Source organism: Alosa sapidissima, chromosome 17 (assembly GCF_018492685.1).
Source record: "Alosa sapidissima isolate fAloSap1 chromosome 17, fAloSap1.pri, whole genome shotgun sequence".
In the NCBI taxonomy this organism is placed as follows: Eukaryota; Metazoa; Chordata; class Actinopteri; order Clupeiformes; family Clupeidae; genus Alosa; species Alosa sapidissima.
This window is the reverse complement of record NC_055973.1, coordinates 5670175-5687637: the sequence shown is the minus strand read 5'-3', so window position 1 is coordinate 5687637 and position 17463 is coordinate 5670175. Positions and strand designations below refer to the sequence as shown.

Below are 17463 nucleotides of genomic sequence, written 5' to 3'. Positions count from 1 at the left end.
CTTTTGCAGCCTCACAATAGAATACAAAAAAAATAAAATTACACGAATTTGACAACATAAATAATATCACTGTAGAGGTAGCCACTGCGCAATGTATGCATATCAAACATCAGTAGGCTAATGTGATTTCATATGAAAGCGCGCAAACTGCCACACCTAAGATAATTGTATAATATCATATACCCAAATGATTGACATTCCTTTGGTGTAACTTGTGCTAATGAAAACTACGGTTTAGTGTAATATATATATATATATATTAAATACTTCCTTACTAATTTGGAAAATCGTAAATGTGTGTGAAACATTATAGCAATTATAACAATGCACAAGACAAAAATACAGCTTTCAGCTTATTCAGTATAAAATGGACGTTCATAATCATACTCTAATAAATATTTTTTTAACAGAAAAGATAAAACTTCTTGATCACATTAAATAATCTGTTTAAATAATAACGAAATAAAACCTACACGTGAATAGCAGCGTTTTAATGTCTGTGGAATAAGTTAGTCTTTGGTGTTTCGATTTTAGTTTCATTTTAATTCCAAGGACGGTATTCTTTGTTGAGTGTAACAATTCCAGTGTAAGCGAAATTGTCTCCGATGTGTCTCTGTGTCTGGGTGATATCTTTGGTCGCAGGAAAGAGAGAATTTTCATCGAGTTGTTGACTCACTGAAACGGCCGGGGAAAGAGTCGATTCTACCAGTGGACAAGGAATAATTCATCAGTTAGAATCTGTAGCCTAAATTACAATATCAGGAAATCAGATAACATAGATAGCAGACCTAGTTCTTTTTCATATACAAGAGTACATTGAGAGGTTAGGCTTTTCGTTCTTTCTTTTCTTTTTGACTTGAAATAACGAATGAATTCACTAACTTACTTTTGTGACTTTTGTTCATGTGATTTTTGAGTTCCTGAACATCTTGGAAGGAACTCCCACACACATCACAGGAGAAGGGCTTGTCTTTGGCATGGGTGCGCCGGACGTGGCTGTCGTGAGCGGCGTGAGAGGCGAAGGCCTTCCCGCAGTGCTTGCACTTGAAAGGGCGCTCGCCGGAATGCTGCCTGATGTGAGTGCGAAGGATGCTGGACGCGGTGAAGGCCTGTATAAAGCACGGGTGCCATAAGTGACGTTTTGAAATATCCATAGCAATTACAAAAATACATGTACAAACATTTACATGTAAAGGTCATTTTCTTTAATTCCCCTGCGTGGACAGTTTAGATCGCTTTGCGCAAACAACCGTCTGCTGAGTGTGACTATAATTGCCCAAATGAGCTAATAAGGGGCCGAAACTATAGAGCAAACAACACAAAACACTTTTGTTCCTTTGAGTCATAAGTTACGGACACAATCCCCTTTAACAAAAGATAAGAGGTACATCTGGCCCTAATTAACATGTAACGGTCTCCTCCGAGCGTGCCCCGGCACAAGAGGCGTAATGAACCCCCGCGCAAAACGCACCATGAAATTAGCCAAATCCTAAATGGAGAGTTTGACTTGAGGGGATTGTTACTGAGCGCCATTGGGGTGCACTTTACCTTATTGCAGTAAACACACTTATATGGCCTCTCCCCCGAGTGGACACGCATGTGTTTGTTCAGGCTGGACGACTGGGAGAAACTTTTTCCACACACTGAACACTGAAAATAGAAAGACAGGACAACCGTACGATTAAAGCTTATTCCAGGTGTTAAAATAATTAAATGGCACAAAATAGTAGCCTATGGCTCTTGGCTCGGATTCACTTGAACTATGCCAACAGAATATACAGAGAGGCTTGTAACCCGTATAGGCCTAAACACCAATTAAACCGTTATTCGCGCCACCTATAGGAGCTGTTCTTTCAGCACCACTTCACTACACAAGAACAGTTGCTTGCAAACCCAAACCGCCGCGCAAATGCATATTTATTTGGTGGAACGTATACCTTGTGCGGCCTGTGCTTCTCGTGGACATGTAGGATATGTATTCTGAGCCGGTCTCTCTTCTCGAAAGACCTGTTGCAAAGGTGACAGGGAAATTTCCGATCTCCTTGGTCGACGCATCGCGTGTATTTCAGGTGCTTGTCTCTGTAGTATTTGTAAGCAAAGACCTTCCCACACCGGTCACATTTAAACCCCTCTCCAGAATCTAAAAATAAAAGAGGGGAAAAGATTATGAGCAACGAAGAGCAGTGTCCTCATACCCCCCACCACAGCACGTACAGTAGCAATTATGAATTTAGTTAAATAATTATGTGCATTTGCCTACAATTTAGGCCTACAATTAGGCTAATTTGCAAAATACTGATTTCTCACCTTCAGGAGGAAGCTGCTCAAAATTGTCATCGATGAATTCTTTTAGAGTGAGCGGGATGCCCAGGAATTGCACATAGCAATCCCCGTACCACACCAAGAGCTCCTGCTGCGGCTTGATGTCTTTGCACACCTCGTAGAAAATCTGCCCCTGGTTCTGCACCGCCACCAGATTCTGCTCCTCAGGGAAGCGGGCGCACTTCACAAGAGACATCCAGTTTCCAGACGCCCCGCGGCCATCTACAAAGTGACTCAAGCGTCCATTTTCAAAGATCTAATAGAAACAAAAAACCAAAATAAATAATTAACAAAACATTATGGAGAATACAGACGAATGCTTCCCAATAATTGGCAGCCTTATGATGTATGTATTTGTTTATAAAAGGAGCATACCGGTAGCCTGTTTTGGTTAAAATAATCCATTGCATGCTTTTAGGGAGAGATAGTAAACCCGTGTCTTCCTACCTCCCACATGAGTGTGTTGTCGTCGTATGTTTTAATCTCACTGGTGTTCACCAGCTTTCCCGTGAATGGCCCGAATCGAGTGCCTTTCGCTATGGACATTTTGTCCGCAAACACTCCGTAATGAGAGACACTTCCAGTAGTCGTTTGAACAATTGACAACTCTGAAATCGTAAGGAGATTGACCATTTAAGAAACATCTGTTCAGTTTTATTAAAATATTACCAATGTTAGGCCTATATAGGCTACTGAGAAAAAAAATCACATATTGGTCAGTGATCATATACCTTCTGGAAGTTCAAGAGCATCCATATCCAACGGGAGGTGCTGACTTTCGTGGACTAAAAAGAGAGGGAGTCCGTTTATTAATGTCTCACATTTCCCAATTCATTAATTAACACAGCACAAGTTCAAAAGGCGTCACTTATGTCAATAAAAAGGCGTTTGGAATATTAAACATTTTAAACGAATGATCAAATTAAACATCAGTTTCAAACTCACTTGAATTTCCAGGGAAGACAACCCCCGAGATGGCATGGCCAACATTCTTTTCCTGGTTCCGGGAGTACCCGTACAGCACATTGAAGAGGTCCTCGTCTGTGAAACAGTAAGTGCGTGTTTGTTCAGTTACTGGGTCCGCGTTGTGCAGGTAAAGCACGTTGTTTTTGGAAGGTGAGCAGGACTCGAGGGAGGATTTCTCGCTGGACGGACTGCTGAATTCTGACAGCGATGCAGAAGAATGGTTAGAAGCAACTTTAGCTGCCTCCTCGTGTTTAGGGAAAATAAGAGGCACTCTATTGAAGTATGGGATGCCGGCCATGTTTAAGACCTGCTCGTGAAGGATGGCCGCTTGATGTCCATTCTGTGCAAAGATGTTCTGGGCTCCTCCGGTGAAACTGAACGGCATGACGGTTTGAGTCTCCGTGACTAGGCGTCCAAGCGACTTGAGTGGGTGGAAGAGGTTGTGTGTGCTCTTAAAAACGTCCATGTACTGCGCGTTGGGAAGGGATGGATAGAAACCGGACCCCCGAGCAGGGCTTCCTTTGAGCGGGTCGAAATGGTAAGTCCTGTCCTTCCCAGCAGGGATGCTTGACAGGGACACAGCCATCGCAGCAGGTGACAGATCAGAGAATACGTGAATTTGAATAGATTGTTTGCTTGTTTTGTTGTCTGTTCTGTTGAAAACAAAAATAGTTTAGATGAAATAATGGATCTCAACCTCAGGAATTCCTTTCCTTAGCTTTTACTTTATTAACATGATCATCAGTAATTATGCAGCCACTTCATTCTACTTTATTTTACTGTTTGCAGTTTGCCTATGGTTTATTTTCTTGAATGTTGACAGTTGAAGCCTCTTGACAAGTCCGTATCAAGTTGATATAAGTTTTTAGTCATTTCAATTAACACTCACTATTTACAGTTAATGTGGTGAGCATAAAACACTTCCAGTAGCAACTGAGCCCGTCTGGACTGCACAAATACGCAGTCGCAGTCTAGACAATTACCACGGACACGCTGGTAGCCAATAGCTGAGACAAATCAGGGTCGTGACACTTATATTAAAGAACACCGGGTCAGTGACAAAGGTCAACATTAATGAAGCCATCGCAGCTCTTTGGAAAGCGGTAATGGGCGTACCCGGTTCAATAGGCTGAGATATTATCTGTCTGTCGTGTGCAGAACCACTGAGATTACTGTTGAAATGTAGTAGCCTACTTGATAAAGCAGTGGGTGATTTAGGGAATTAAAGGTATTTGAATTAGTAACCTATAATAGCCGAACATGAGCAAAGCTGTACTTACCATGTGTTGGGCGCATTAGAATTCAGCAGACACGGACTTCATGTTGATCACTAAAACAGTTTTTGCCGTGACTCCTTGGAACTTTCATGGAATTCGGATACGTACTTGGAGTCTCGCTGTGTGGTTGTGGCTTGTTTCAAGACTCACGGACATATGACTGATTGGAGGATAGGACCAGGACGATGCCTTTCCTTGTCTGCACAGCCATTGGCCAGCTATCAGCTCATTGGAAGCGCACCCGTGCCTCCCCCAGGGGATTTCACTTTAACACGTCCTGATTACCGACCTTCTCCCCCCTCTCTCAGCGCATTCATATGCACTGCCGCCGAGTTAACTCCTGCCGGTGTCTTAACTACTCTAGGCTATAACTACTGCACTTAAATGTTGGTTTGTGTTAGATTTCACACAATATAATGGGATAACAATCTCACAATCTTCACACACGCAGATGAACTGAATATTCAACAGTAGCCCATCACAACATGTTGGTCTGATATTGTGTCAAACTTCTGAGGGTACAAAACGGCTTGTTCTCATTTAAAAGAGTAAACAACGTCTGGTCAGGCCAAGCCTCAAATGCTTACTGAACTAAACAGGAACATGAGAATATTACTTGACACAATAGATAGGGGTTTCATAACAAATCCTAACCACAATAGGCTATGTTACGCATTTACCTTGTGTCTTCAAAAAACCTAAACATATCAGTTTGATTTTAGTTTTAATACGTTACAGTGCATCATTTATTTAAAACAGTTATTTTTGTATTATTAATTAATTTGCAACACTCGCTCTTTAACATAGATTATGTCCAAGTTAGAAAGTTTGACATTTTGCGAGGCGCGTAAAAAAACTGTGCATATGGATAGCCTATGGCTTTTCCCTTAATACAACCAATGATGTATTCTTTTCAAATGAACAAGTGTAGTGCAAAAGTGTGTTTGTAGGCTAGATCATACGAGTAGACAAAATGAGCATTTATTATGTCTACATTCACACGGACTTGCTGAACATTGAGCGGCTACTGATGAACAGGGGCAAAAAAGCAAAATCAGCCTTCGAGCCAGAAAAGATGAATGCCAGTCGGGAGAATGAACTAAATGTTGCAATAACAGAATTCTTTATTTACAATAGTATTATTCAACATCAAATAGCATCAGCAAAGCCATATTAGTCAACAACTTGCATAACTGTGTTTTTAAATTTCTCTCGGTAAATCTAACTTTGCATAAAATGCTCACACTAAGATTACAAACATCGATGCGGGTGAACACAGAGTGATGTTTAATGTGAACAACACAACTGGAAAAAATACACCTTGGAGCGCGCAACACTGTAAGCTTTCTCCAGAGAGTTCATATAAATTACATATTGCTTCGATTTCCCATTGCATCATTTTCATACATAAACCGAAACAGTTAAAGTGAGAATTGTACAAATAATATAACCCAAAACTGATCACAACATAACATGGAAAAATGAGCAATATTGAGACGAACACGGAGAGTGAGATAGTGAGAGAAATATTTTGAATGTCCATATCCAGCAACGTAGACAGTTGAGCAGAGACTCACTCGTTCAGTATTGTACATAATTTCACTATACAAATATTATACAGACACCTTTGTAATATACAAGACAGAGAAACGGATCTAAGGCAATATGCTAGGTTTTAGCATTTCAAAGTTCTTGCATTTAGCTCTAAGAAATTGGCAGACTATACAAAACATTTTTTTTAAATTTTCCAAAAATCAAAATTTAAAGGTTAAAGGTAGAGAGAAATAGTTTCTTAAGCAAATTCAAATCAAAGTCATTCTGACATTTTGATATATATATTTTTTGTAGGGCATTTGCACCTAGTCCTGATAAAAATTCTTTAAAAAACCCACACAACCATCACTTCATGGCTTATCGTTATTTCAAAATCTTGACAATCTTTGGATTTTTGCAGAAAATGGGGGAGTGATACATCTGTCTCTTCAGAACTGGCTACTCTTGTTAATGTGAGTCCTTCATAAATGCCAATGCGTCTCCGAGGCAAAGGACATTTATCAAAAAACTTGTGATCGAACGAGTCATTAAAACACTGAAATCACAAAAGAAAATAATCACTGAAAATCACTGAGAGGGGGAAAAGCTTTTTGCAAAGACGCTTATTTTTTTTTACAGCAATAGCACACAGTCAGGCGTCAGCGCCTTCCATGTTCGTGTAATGAGCCTGGTCGTTACACCGAGGAACGCGAGAGGAACTGCGTATTTCTACTGCGTACACACCGGGGCCACCCTGCAATCGAAAAGTCCAAGCGGCCACCCCACACGATGCACAGAGAAACTACGTTTACAGCATTCAAAAAAGGAGGCTAAAATTGGAACTACCTATACGTCAGGTATAGTTCAGCGCGCACACACACACACACACACACACTCACACACACACCATACTGTCAGTAAACCCGAACGGCTGAGGATCTGAAAGGGTTGTCATACAGTATCAAATATCCTTGTTTCTTAACTGGCTGAGATGCGTGCGTGCGCGCGCACACACGCACACCAACTCACATACAGCCTCATACACACACACAACCGTAAATACTGTGCTGCTATAAGCACCTTCATTCGCACCATGATGACATTTTTTGTGTGCTAGAGAATACCACGGGCTGATCTTAACAGCTGACAGCGACCGGGGGTGGTAATTTGTACGCACCAAAGAGCAGACATCGTGAGAACACATTCATCCGTTATTATTGAGAGAAACCAAATGAGGGTTTTCTAAAGAAATTTGGCTTCAGTCCGACATATCAAAAATATCGGTGAGATAGAAATTAGAGTATGTTCATGGTCATCTTCAAGATACAACCTCTGTAGTAGTGAGTAGTGAGACCCATGCAATTTGATACAGACATTATGCATACTTCAATCGAGACCTTCAACTGTCATAACTGACACACACACGCATGAGTGTGTGTATAAGTGTATGTAGCCTGTTGCATGTATGAAAGTGCATGGGTACACATTCCGAAATATGGAAAGACCAATGATGTCCCAGTTTTGACCAGCAGTCTTAGCTTGTTATCACCAGAACATACACTATGGGTGTGTGTGTGTGATGGTAGGAATATACATATTCTGGACATCCTTTTAAATATAAACTGTCTATTATTCAAAAAATGTATTGTGGTTAATACTGAATCTAACCCGCTGAGCAGAGATGTGCCTCCCAGATTTTTACAAAATTACAAAAACTCAAAGCCAGAGAGAGAGAGAGAGAGAGAGAGAGAGAGAGAGAGAGAGAGAGAGAGAGAGAGAGAGAGAGAGAGCGAGAGAGAAGAGAGACAGAGAATGAGAGAAGGAGAAAGAGAGAGAATAGTTTCTCAAGTAATCGTTATTGCTTGTTTCCACACACCAGGACAGTTTGTACACACACACACACACACACACACACAGGTCTGCGCAAAGTTATGGCTGTGTTGGTTTCCTCCTGTTCTCCGAGGGCTGTATGGTCAAGGCTGAGAAGCAAGCAGAGATCTGAGGGCGCGCACACACACACACACACACACACACACACACACACACACACACACACACACACCCCTGCCACTGACTCCCTATACCAGTACCACATGGAGCAGAACAGACACTTGGGAAACTGTTGCCTACTTTCCCAAACACACACACACACTCTTGTCAGAGAAGCAGTTAAGACCAGACGAAGGGAAAAAAAAAAAAAGAGTACAAAAAAAATGAAAGTCAAAATAAATACCATAGGAAAGAGAACTTTGTTATTGGTATGTACAATCTATTAGCATATAACTGATTTTATATGTAAATCTAATCCACAAGAAATAGGCTGCAATCACTTTTCTGAAACTACTGGACCAGAGAGAGATAAAAAATAAAAGTCATAATCAATCCGCTAAAGAAGAGCAGAGCGGGAAGCGATTTCAAGACTCGAATGCAAAATGAGACCCTTGGCTCTCTTGTCCCTTCGGCATGATTCTTTTTCTCGTTGCTAGATTTGTAAAGAATTCTACACTGGTTTCAATTAAAAAATGAAGAGAAATAAAACTATACAGAAGAATAAAACTTAATTTAATACACAATAAATCTCTGGACTAAATTAAGTCTAATTTTACAAACCATTATGTTTCTTTACTCAAACCATTCTTCTGAATCTGGTGTCTTGCCATTCAACCTCATCTTGAAAAGTCTTTGTTGTTTGTTTAATTCTCACTCAGAAAAAAAAAAAAAAAATCACAAAAGGGAAAAAAAAGGCAAAAATGGCTAAAATGTTTTGTTTTTGTCTGTGAGAGCTACGCCCAGAGTGTCACACAGTCAAGAGTCGTCTTGTCCGTTTGTTTGTTTTTTGGAACGTCCACCGAGGGGAGAAACCCAAGAGAAAAAGAAGAAGAAAAAAAACAAAAAACATACTTCTCTTCTGTCCCCGAACAAAAAAAAGGAGAACTATTTGAGGAGCTTACAAAGTGACAATTTGAGATGAGCTTGTGTATGGTCACTTTCCACTGAGAAAAGAGAGAGATAGAGATAGATCGAAAGAGAGAGAGAGATGAGATAAGAGAAAGAGAGAAAGAGGGATACATTCATGGGACGAGGAATCCCAGTTGCCAGCGTCGCTGAGTCATTTGGAAAGGTAGGTGGGGGTTGGGTGGGGGGGGGAGTCGCAGGGTGTGTGTGTGAGTTGGGGTGGGGGTGGTGGGGGGGGTTGGGGGGACCTAAGTCACACTACGGTGAATGCGATAAAAGAGACTGGCTGGCTTTACTGACAGGGCTTTGCACTTGTGGGAGGGGGGGATGTGAGTGTGTGTGTGTATGTGTGTGTGTATGTGTTTTTTGGGGATCCTCAGGCTGCGGCCAAAGGTGGCGTGCGGCAGGGTAGGTACGGGGCTGCAGGTCCCAAAAGCTCAAAGCGATGTCCAACACCCCACACCGGCCCGTCCTGGCCTCTGTTCCAGAAAAATCTCTGGCCCAGCCGACACCCCACTTGTTTGTCCTGGGACAGCCCCCCATCACAGGGGATCCACACAGGGCCACGTCCCAGTCGGGAATACTCAAGGCTGGGCAGCAGACTGGGGTGCAGCTGGGCCCAGGTTCTGGAGGTTGGCTCAGGAGGTGGAGGTTTGTATGCTGGAGAGGGTTGGCTGGCTGGCTGCCTGGTTGGGGATTCTGTCCGGAGGGGGAGAGGGTGGTGCCACGGGGCACCATAGGGACATCTGCCATCGCTGAGGTCAACAGTATTTCTGTGTGAAAGAGACAGACATACACACACAAAGAGCACAACGATCAGATCTTTACTATATGACACTCAATGACACTCTTCCGGTCATCAAAATGGGTCAGTGTAAGGACTGGCCGACATCAATCTATTCTGATCAAAACACAGCCTGTAAGTTGTCTACAAGAACAGAGGAATTGGAATGTTTTGGAATTAGATTGTTAGAATTGTAGTACCACTTGTGGGAATCCAAATGGCTTTCATTAGTGTGGCAGCTGAAGATAGGGGACAATTCAGACAATTTCACTTCCAGTTGCCTCGAACAAATTGGAAACCCACAAAAGGTTGAAAATGGCTGATTTAGAGATGACAACAGGTCTTAGACATGATAACAGGTCATGTTCTTCTACAAGTACCTTCTTCATTTAACTCATTAGTGAAAAACCAAACTCTCGCCACAATCAAAGTACGAAAAACTGGACAAGTCCACCACGCCTTGAAACTTGTGCATGTGAACACAGAGCTGCAGTTTACCAAGCGGAGGGGTCAGCCCAGTGGGATAACTCAACCGCTCCGATCTCATCATGAGTAATACATCTCCCAAACTCCTAAAACCGCACTAATGGCCCAACGCACTGCTGAATTATTAAGTGCCGCTAGTTACTACAAGACTGCAGAGGAATAAATCACCAGGCTGGGGTCCAGCCGATGGGGTGGGAGGAGGATTGGGGGGGGGGGTCTTTGGCCACACAGTGACCGTGGAGAAGTGCTCGCTATCAAACCTGCCGCACCTTGGTTAAATATTCATACTACTTTATGAGGCTTAAAAGCCTGACGGGCAACAACGATGCATGCACAGGCCTTACTAGAACAACGAGAGAGAGAGAGCGAGAGAGAAAGAGAGAACAATATACCATAGATAAAACTCACGGTGAAACAGATCTATAGATGCAAAAACACTAATGTGATGGGATGCATAGGGAACATGCCATTATGTGTCATAGCTAGAGTGGGCTGTAAAGAGTGCATAGGAGTGTCTGCGTGTGTGAGACAGTTCTTCTGACTAAGACACTTTGTGTGTGTGTCACATCAGAATTCTGCCCTTTAAAATACTGCCCTCCGCGCGTACAAATCGGTCTGGTTTTGGTGCTAAGTGCACAGTGCTAATTACATCACCACTCCTCACTACCCCCCCCCCCCCCCCCCCCATTTGAACTCTACAACATAAGCTAATTGGGGTTAATTATTAATGAGGGTTCAGAAGGGGCAAAATTGCTTTGATCAAGTGTGGCGCAGACACTTAAAGCCTTTTGGGCAGGTATGCCTCTCATAATGAGTTAAGCACAGAGATGACTCTCAGGCCATACACATGGGCAGACACCAACACTTAAGGAGAGGCCTGGTGTGGCATGACATAAGTCAGGGCGCAGAGGGGTCATGAGCCAAAAGTGTGGGGCATCTGTTATAGCAAGGATCATCTGTCAAAAGAGGGAAACGAAATGGGAAAAGGGAGAGAGAGAGAGAGAGAGAGAAACACCATCTCTCCTGGTCATTTCCTATTTTGTGAATGTGTGTAAACAAGTGTACATTTTAATGTTTGTGTGATGAAAATGTTTGTTTGTGTGTGTGTGTGTGTCTGCCTGTGTCTTTTAACCATGTGTACACACACAGGTTCTATGACTGCATCTCCCGAGGAGTTGAATGCTTTCTTTGTTTATGTACTGCAGTGTAGTTTATGCTTTGTCAACACTGCATGTAAACGATCAAGCCAATAAAGCTCACTGGACTGAACTGAGAAAAGTGTGTGTTAAAGTCTGTGTTTAAGTTTTTAATGATGTGAGCGTGAGAGCGTATATTATTGTGTGTGTGAGGATCTCACCTGTTCGGAGGCCACGGACGTGACATTTATTTGGCCGTATGTGTGTGTGTGTGTGTCTCACCTGTTCGGAGGCCATGGACGTGACGTTCATCTGGCTGCTTATCTGGCCCATGCTGCCGGCGTTGGTTGCCATAGAGACGTTGAGGTTCATGCCGTTGCCGTTGTACATGTTGCCGTTGGACTGCTGGCCGAACTGCGGTGGAGACTGCTGGGGGAACATGCTGAGAGAGAGAGAGGAGGGAGGAAAGGAGGGAGAGAGAGAGGGAAGGAGGGAGGAAAGGAGGGAGAGAGAGAGAGGAGGGAGGAATGGAGGGAGAGAGAGAGGAGGGAGGAATGGAGGGAGAGAGAGAGGGAAGGAGGGAGAGAGAGAGAGAGGAGGGAGAGAGAGAGAGGGAAGGAGGGAGGAATGGAGGGAGAGAGAGAGAGAGGAGGGAGGAATGGAGGAAGAGAGAGAGAGAGAGAGAGAGAGGAGGGAGGAATGGAGGGAGAGAGAGAGAGGGAAGGAGGGAGAGAGGAGAGGGAAGGAAAGAGAGAGAGAGAGAGGAGGGAGGAATGGAGGGAGAGAGAGAGGGAAGGAGGGAGAGAGGAGGGAGGAATGGAGGGAGAGAGAGAGGGAAGGAGGGAGAGAGAGAGGGAAGGAGAGAGAGAGAGAGAGAGAGAGAGAGAGGAGGGAGGAATGGAGGGAGAGAGAGAGGGAAGGAGGAGAGAGAGGAGGGAGGAATGGAGGGAGAGAGAGAGAGAGAGGAGGGAGAGAGGAGGGAGGAATGGAGGGAGAGAGAGAGGGAAGGAGGGAGAGAGAGAGGGAAGGAGAGAGAGAGAGAGAGAGGAGGGAGGAATGGAGGGAGAGAGAGAGGGAAGGAGGGAGAGAGGAGGGAGGAATGGAGGGAGAGAGAGAGGGAAGAGGAGGGAGAGAGGAGGGAGGAATGGAGGGAGAGAGAGAGGGAAGGAGGGAGAGAGAGAGGGGAAGGAGAGAGAGAGAGAGAGAGAGGAGGGAGGAATGGAGGGAGAGAGAGAGGGAAGGAGAGAGAGAGGAGGGAGGAATGGAGGGAGAGAGAGAGAGAGAGGAGGGAGAGAGGAGGGGAGGAATGGAGGGAGAGAGAGAGGGAAGGAGGGAGAGAGAGAGGGAAGGAGAGAGAGAGAGGAGAGAGGAGGGAGGAATGGAGGGAGAGAGAGAGGGAAGGAGGGAGAGAGGAGGGAGGAATGGAGGGAGAGAGAGAGGGAAGGAGGGAGAGAGGAGGGAGGAATGGAGGGAGAGAGGAGAGGGAAGGAGGGAGAGAGAGGGAAGGAGAGAGAGAGAGAGAGGAGGGAGGAATGGAGGGAGAGAGAGAGGGAAGGAGAGAGAGAGGAGGGAGGAATGGAGGGAGAGAGAGAGGGAAGGAGGGAGAGAGGAGGGAGGAATGGATCACTTACTATCTGAACCCTCAACACAAGGCACAATGAAAACACAAGCAATTAACACCTCAGTGTTTATTTAAGTATATTATTGTGTTTAAGTATTTTTCCTTCAATAGTCTTTCATCTCTAGAGAATGTGTCTTTAATGCATGTGTCTTTAGTGCGTGTCTACTGTATATATATGTGTGTGTGTGTGTGTGTGTGTACAGTTGATATAACTCTCAACCTGAAGGGTACACCTTTCACATTGAGGTACGATGTCGCAGACATCTCATTCACAAAATGCAATTGACATAAGACACCACTGTCTTCAACTTAGCCAAAAAAAACCTTAAATGTATCATTTGGAATCTACACTGCTCAAAAAAATTAAAGGAACACTCTGAAAACACATCAGATCTCAATGGGAAAAAACTCATGCTGGATATCTATACTGATATGCACTGGGTAATGTGTACTGGGTAAAGGATGCCACATTATTGTTCGGTAATGAAAATGATCAACCTACAGAGGGCTGAATTCAAAGCAATGAAAAAAGTGAAAAAATGATGCGACAGGCTAGTCCATTTTGCCTAAATTGCATTGCAGCAACTCAAAATGGTTCCCAGTAGTTTGTATGGACCCCACATGCTGGACAATGAGACGGCGGATGGTGTCCTGAGGGTCTGCTCCCAGATGTGGACACGGCCATCATTGAGCTCCTTGACAGTCTGTGGTGCAACCTGCCGGTGTTGGATGGACCAAAACACAATGTCCAAGAGGTGTTCTACTGGATTTAAGTCAGGGGAGTGTGGGGGGACAGTCAATGCTATCAATTCCTTCATCCTCCAGGAACTGCCTGCACACTCTCACCACATGTGGCCGGCCATTGTTGTGCACCAGGGGGAACCCAGGGGCCTCTGCACCAGTACAGGGTCAGACAATGGGTCTGAAGATTCATCCCGATACCTAAGAGCAGTGAGGGTGCCGTTGTCTTGCCCATAGAGGTCTGTGCGTCCCTCCAAGGGTATGCCTCCCCAGACCATCACTGACCCACCACCAAATCGGTCATGCTGAATGATGTTGCAGGCAGCAAAATGTTCTCCACAACATCCCCAGACCCTTTCACGTCGGTCACATGTGCTCAGGGTGAACCTGCTCTCATCCGTGAAAAGCACAGGGCGCCAATGGCGGACCTGCCAATTTTGTATTCTATGGCAAATGGCAATTGAGCTCCACAGTGCTGGGCAGTGAGCACAGGCCCCTCTACCAGCAGCAGCCAGACCAATGGATACCTTGTCTTAGCTGAATTACTGAAGCTAAGCAGGTGTGGGCCTGGTTAGTACTTGGATGGGAAAACTAGGTTGCTGCTGGAAGTGGTGTTGGTGGGTGGCCTGTAGGCGGCACTCTTCCCTCTGGCCAAAAAAAAAAAGACGTAAAACTGAGGTTCTGACTCACTGTGGTCATTAAAGATCCCATGGCACTTATCGCAAAGAGTAGGGGGTTCCCCGGTGTCCTGGCTAAATTCCCAACCTGGCTCATTCAATCTGGCCCCCTAATCATCCCCCACTGTAATTGGCTCATTCACTCCCTCACTCTCCACCTCAAGCTGGTGTGTGGTGAGTGTTCTGGCGCATAATGGCTGCCGTGCATCACCCAGGTGGGTGCTACACATTGGTGGTGGTTACTAGTGAGGTCTCCCCATCCATGTGACGTGCTTTGAGTCTCGAGGAAAAAAGCGCTATATAAATGTAATGTGTTTGTTTTTGTTTGTTTAGAGGCCATCGGGCCCTCAGGCCACCCTCATGAAGTCTGTTTCTGACAGTGTGGTCAGAGATATTCACACCAGTGGCCTGCTGGAGGTCATTTTGTAGGGCTCTGGCAGGGCTCCTACTGTTCCTCCTTGCACAAAGGAGCAGATACTGGTCCTGCTGTTGGGTACAGGATCTTATACCACACTGCCCAGCTCTCTTAGAGCAACTGCCTGTCCCCAGGAATCTCCTTTTGAGACTGCGCTGGGAGACACAGAAGTCCTGGCAATGGAATGCATTGGTGTGCCATTCTGGAGGAGACTACCTGTGCAATCTTTGTAGGCTCCAGGTACTGGCTTATGCTACCAGTAGTGACACTGACCCTACCCAAATGTGAAACTTATGAAAAATCACTCAAGAAGGATAAAGATGTAAAAATTATCAGTTGCCACCACCTGTAAAACCATTCCTGTTTTGGGGGTCGTCTCATTGTTGCCCCTCTAGTGCATCTGTTGTTAACTTTGATGACATCAAAGCAGGAGAAACAGATTCACAACCACCTCTGTTATGTAACTAGCCAGACCAATAGCTTACAAGTTTGATAGACTTGAGGCTATACTCCTATGAAAAAGTGTTCCCTTATTTATTTTGAGCAGTGTACATATCTGCTCAGTCAACAACTGTACAAGACATTCACAGGTAGGATATCAGGCTACCATTTAATTTATGTATATTTTTATAGGTTGCAGATTGTTTCGATTGCAGGTGTTTTCTTTAGTGTTAACAGCAGCTCTTAAGGACTCCTCATGTTCCTCCTCATTTTGGATTTAAAATGCACAAGAGTGCATTAGGCTACATTTTAGACAGCCACTTTAAACACTACTTTCCTGCGACCACTACAGTAAAAGCACATCATTCTTTTATCTCCTTTCTCCCCAATTTGAGATCAGTCTTGTGATCCCCAATTGTCGAATTAACATTGAAAGTTATTTTATCTTTTTTCCGAGCCAATCATTATTGCCTTTTTCCCCACACGTGTTTACAGTCTTAGCAAGGTGCAATCACCCATAGTTTACTGCCCATAAGCATGTCTTTATAATTATTCATTTCACATTCTTACATCAGCTCAACACCAACACGGTAGGCACTGACTAACACACACAAGTTTAACTCGTGAGGAAAGAGCTGATGTTTCCTTATGTCTTTCCAAATAAGGAAACATCCACAAATACAGGCTCTTTGCACTATTTGTGTTTTTCTGTAACTGCCAAATCATAATAGTGACGTCACAGTGTTTTGGACCTATTTGTCTGCAACGCACAACAAAACATCTCTCTTTAGACATACAGGAACGGCTTATTGAGCTAAAGAGTGACAACATGCGGAAGCACTCACGAGAACTCTTCCCTTCTCTCTGATGCATATTACAACGTAGCCTTCTTTTCCGTGCAGGCTTTTCCAAACTGATGGTGTGTAAATCAATACAACACAACGGTGCTTAGAGCAGACTAAGGGCAACCTGAGGCTCTAGACGGTCATCCAAAATTGAGCTCAGGAAATTTTGAGAACCCCCGATACAAGCCGTCAGTCACGGTCAAAATTTTTAGAGCGGACTAAGATGGCTCTGTAACATCATGAGCATGGAGCCTGAGTGGACGCCATTCTGTTGAGCCAATTCAGGCTAATGTAGTGCTCTTGAATCTATGGTCAGTTAAGTCTCTAGGAGTGGTCCTGTTACTGAAACTAAAGGACATCAGGTGATACTAAAGGCAAGTCTCAGCACAGCTCTGGCACGGATATGGTACTGATCTGCCCCTGACCTGGTGGTGCGTTCATGAGCAACTGGGAAGTGGGACAATTCTAGAGTGGTGGTGGTGGGGGTTCCCAGGGGACTTCCCAGTTTGAAGTGGGGGATTGGGAGAGCTCCCAGGAGAATTTTGACGTCACCCAACATAGTGAACGCTCTCACTTCAGAAGTGGGAACCGTTCCCAGCCGCATGAACACACTATGGTACCTCATCTCAGCCACGACAGGTTCTTTTTCCAAGAAGTGCTGTTGTTTCCCACTTTCACTTGATAATATGGGGGATCCACAAAAAGAAAAGCATCTATTTTCTTTCGTTGTTATTGCCGCTTTTATATTTCTGTCCAACTAATGTTTGTGTGTTACCAAGTGCATGTTCAGTTTAGGATCCTTGTACTGCATGCTATAATCCAAAGCCTTCTCCTTACAGGTTCTGCTCTAATTGACCATGGGTCCTGTCTAGCATGACTTGGATGGATGTGGATATGATGTGCGGTTCTGTTGTAATATTCCTCTGTGTGCCCAGCTGTGTGGGGTGCCCAGTCCCTTACTTGTTGCCTGTCATGTTGCCCTGTGGCCAGCCGTTCATGTCTGGTGAAGACTGGAAGCTGGCGTTGCCCTGGGGCTGTTGAATCATGGGACTCTGAGCGTGGCCCATGCGGGGCGACATGAGGGGGCTCTGGGGGGTGGTGGCTCCTCCGAAACCACCATCAGGCTGCTGACTCATACCTGCACACACACACACACACACACACACACACACACACACACACACACATTCTGTGAGACAGCTGAGAAAGCTAAACAAACCAATGGACACAGAAGCGCATGGGACGTGAATAAGCTACTAGACCA

The 17463-nt window shown here is 44.5% G+C and overlaps 2 protein-coding genes across 2 annotated transcripts in view; both read right to left on the bottom strand.

Moving 5' to 3' along the window:
• Nucleotides 1-359: 359 nt before the first annotated feature.
• prdm14 (PR domain containing 14) lies at nucleotides 360-3874 on the bottom strand. The gene is made up of 8 exons (XM_042068149.1): nucleotides 3268-3874; nucleotides 3054-3107; nucleotides 2770-2930; nucleotides 2308-2578; nucleotides 1938-2140; nucleotides 1549-1650; nucleotides 887-1109; nucleotides 360-702 (listed from the first exon to the last, which is right to left on the bottom strand). Exons 1-8 carry the CDS (start codon nucleotides 3872-3874, stop codon nucleotides 542-544), a joined length of 1782 nt encoding a protein of 593 aa, XP_041924083.1. The 3' UTR covers nucleotides 360-541.
• A 1791-nt stretch (nucleotides 3875-5665) lies between these two features.
• The window catches only part of ncoa2 (nuclear receptor coactivator 2), a 48418-nt gene continuing 36620 nt past the window's right edge, over nucleotides 5666-17463 (bottom strand). The window contains 3 exon segments of the mRNA XM_042067434.1: nucleotides 5666-9826; nucleotides 11742-11901; nucleotides 17160-17337. Of these exon segments, the coding sequence (XP_041923368.1) occupies nucleotides 9815-9826; nucleotides 11742-11901; nucleotides 17160-17337 (350 nt within the window). The 3' untranslated portion in view covers nucleotides 5666-9814.

Excerpts from the sequence above, each read along its gene's own strand:
- prdm14 (XM_042068149.1), bottom strand. The coding sequence starts at position 3,874 with ATGGCTGTGTCCCTGTCAAGCATCCCTGCTGGGAAGGACAGGACTTAC. Across the intron at positions 1,651-1,937 it reads AGAAGCACAGGCCGCACAAG|TGTTCAGTGTGTGGAAAAAG; the intron begins GTATACGTTCCA and ends TTCTATTTTCAG. Across the intron at positions 703-886 it reads CATGAACAAAAGTCACAAAA|AATCGACTCTTTCCCCGGCC; the intron begins GTAAGTTAGTGA and ends GTCCACTGGTAG.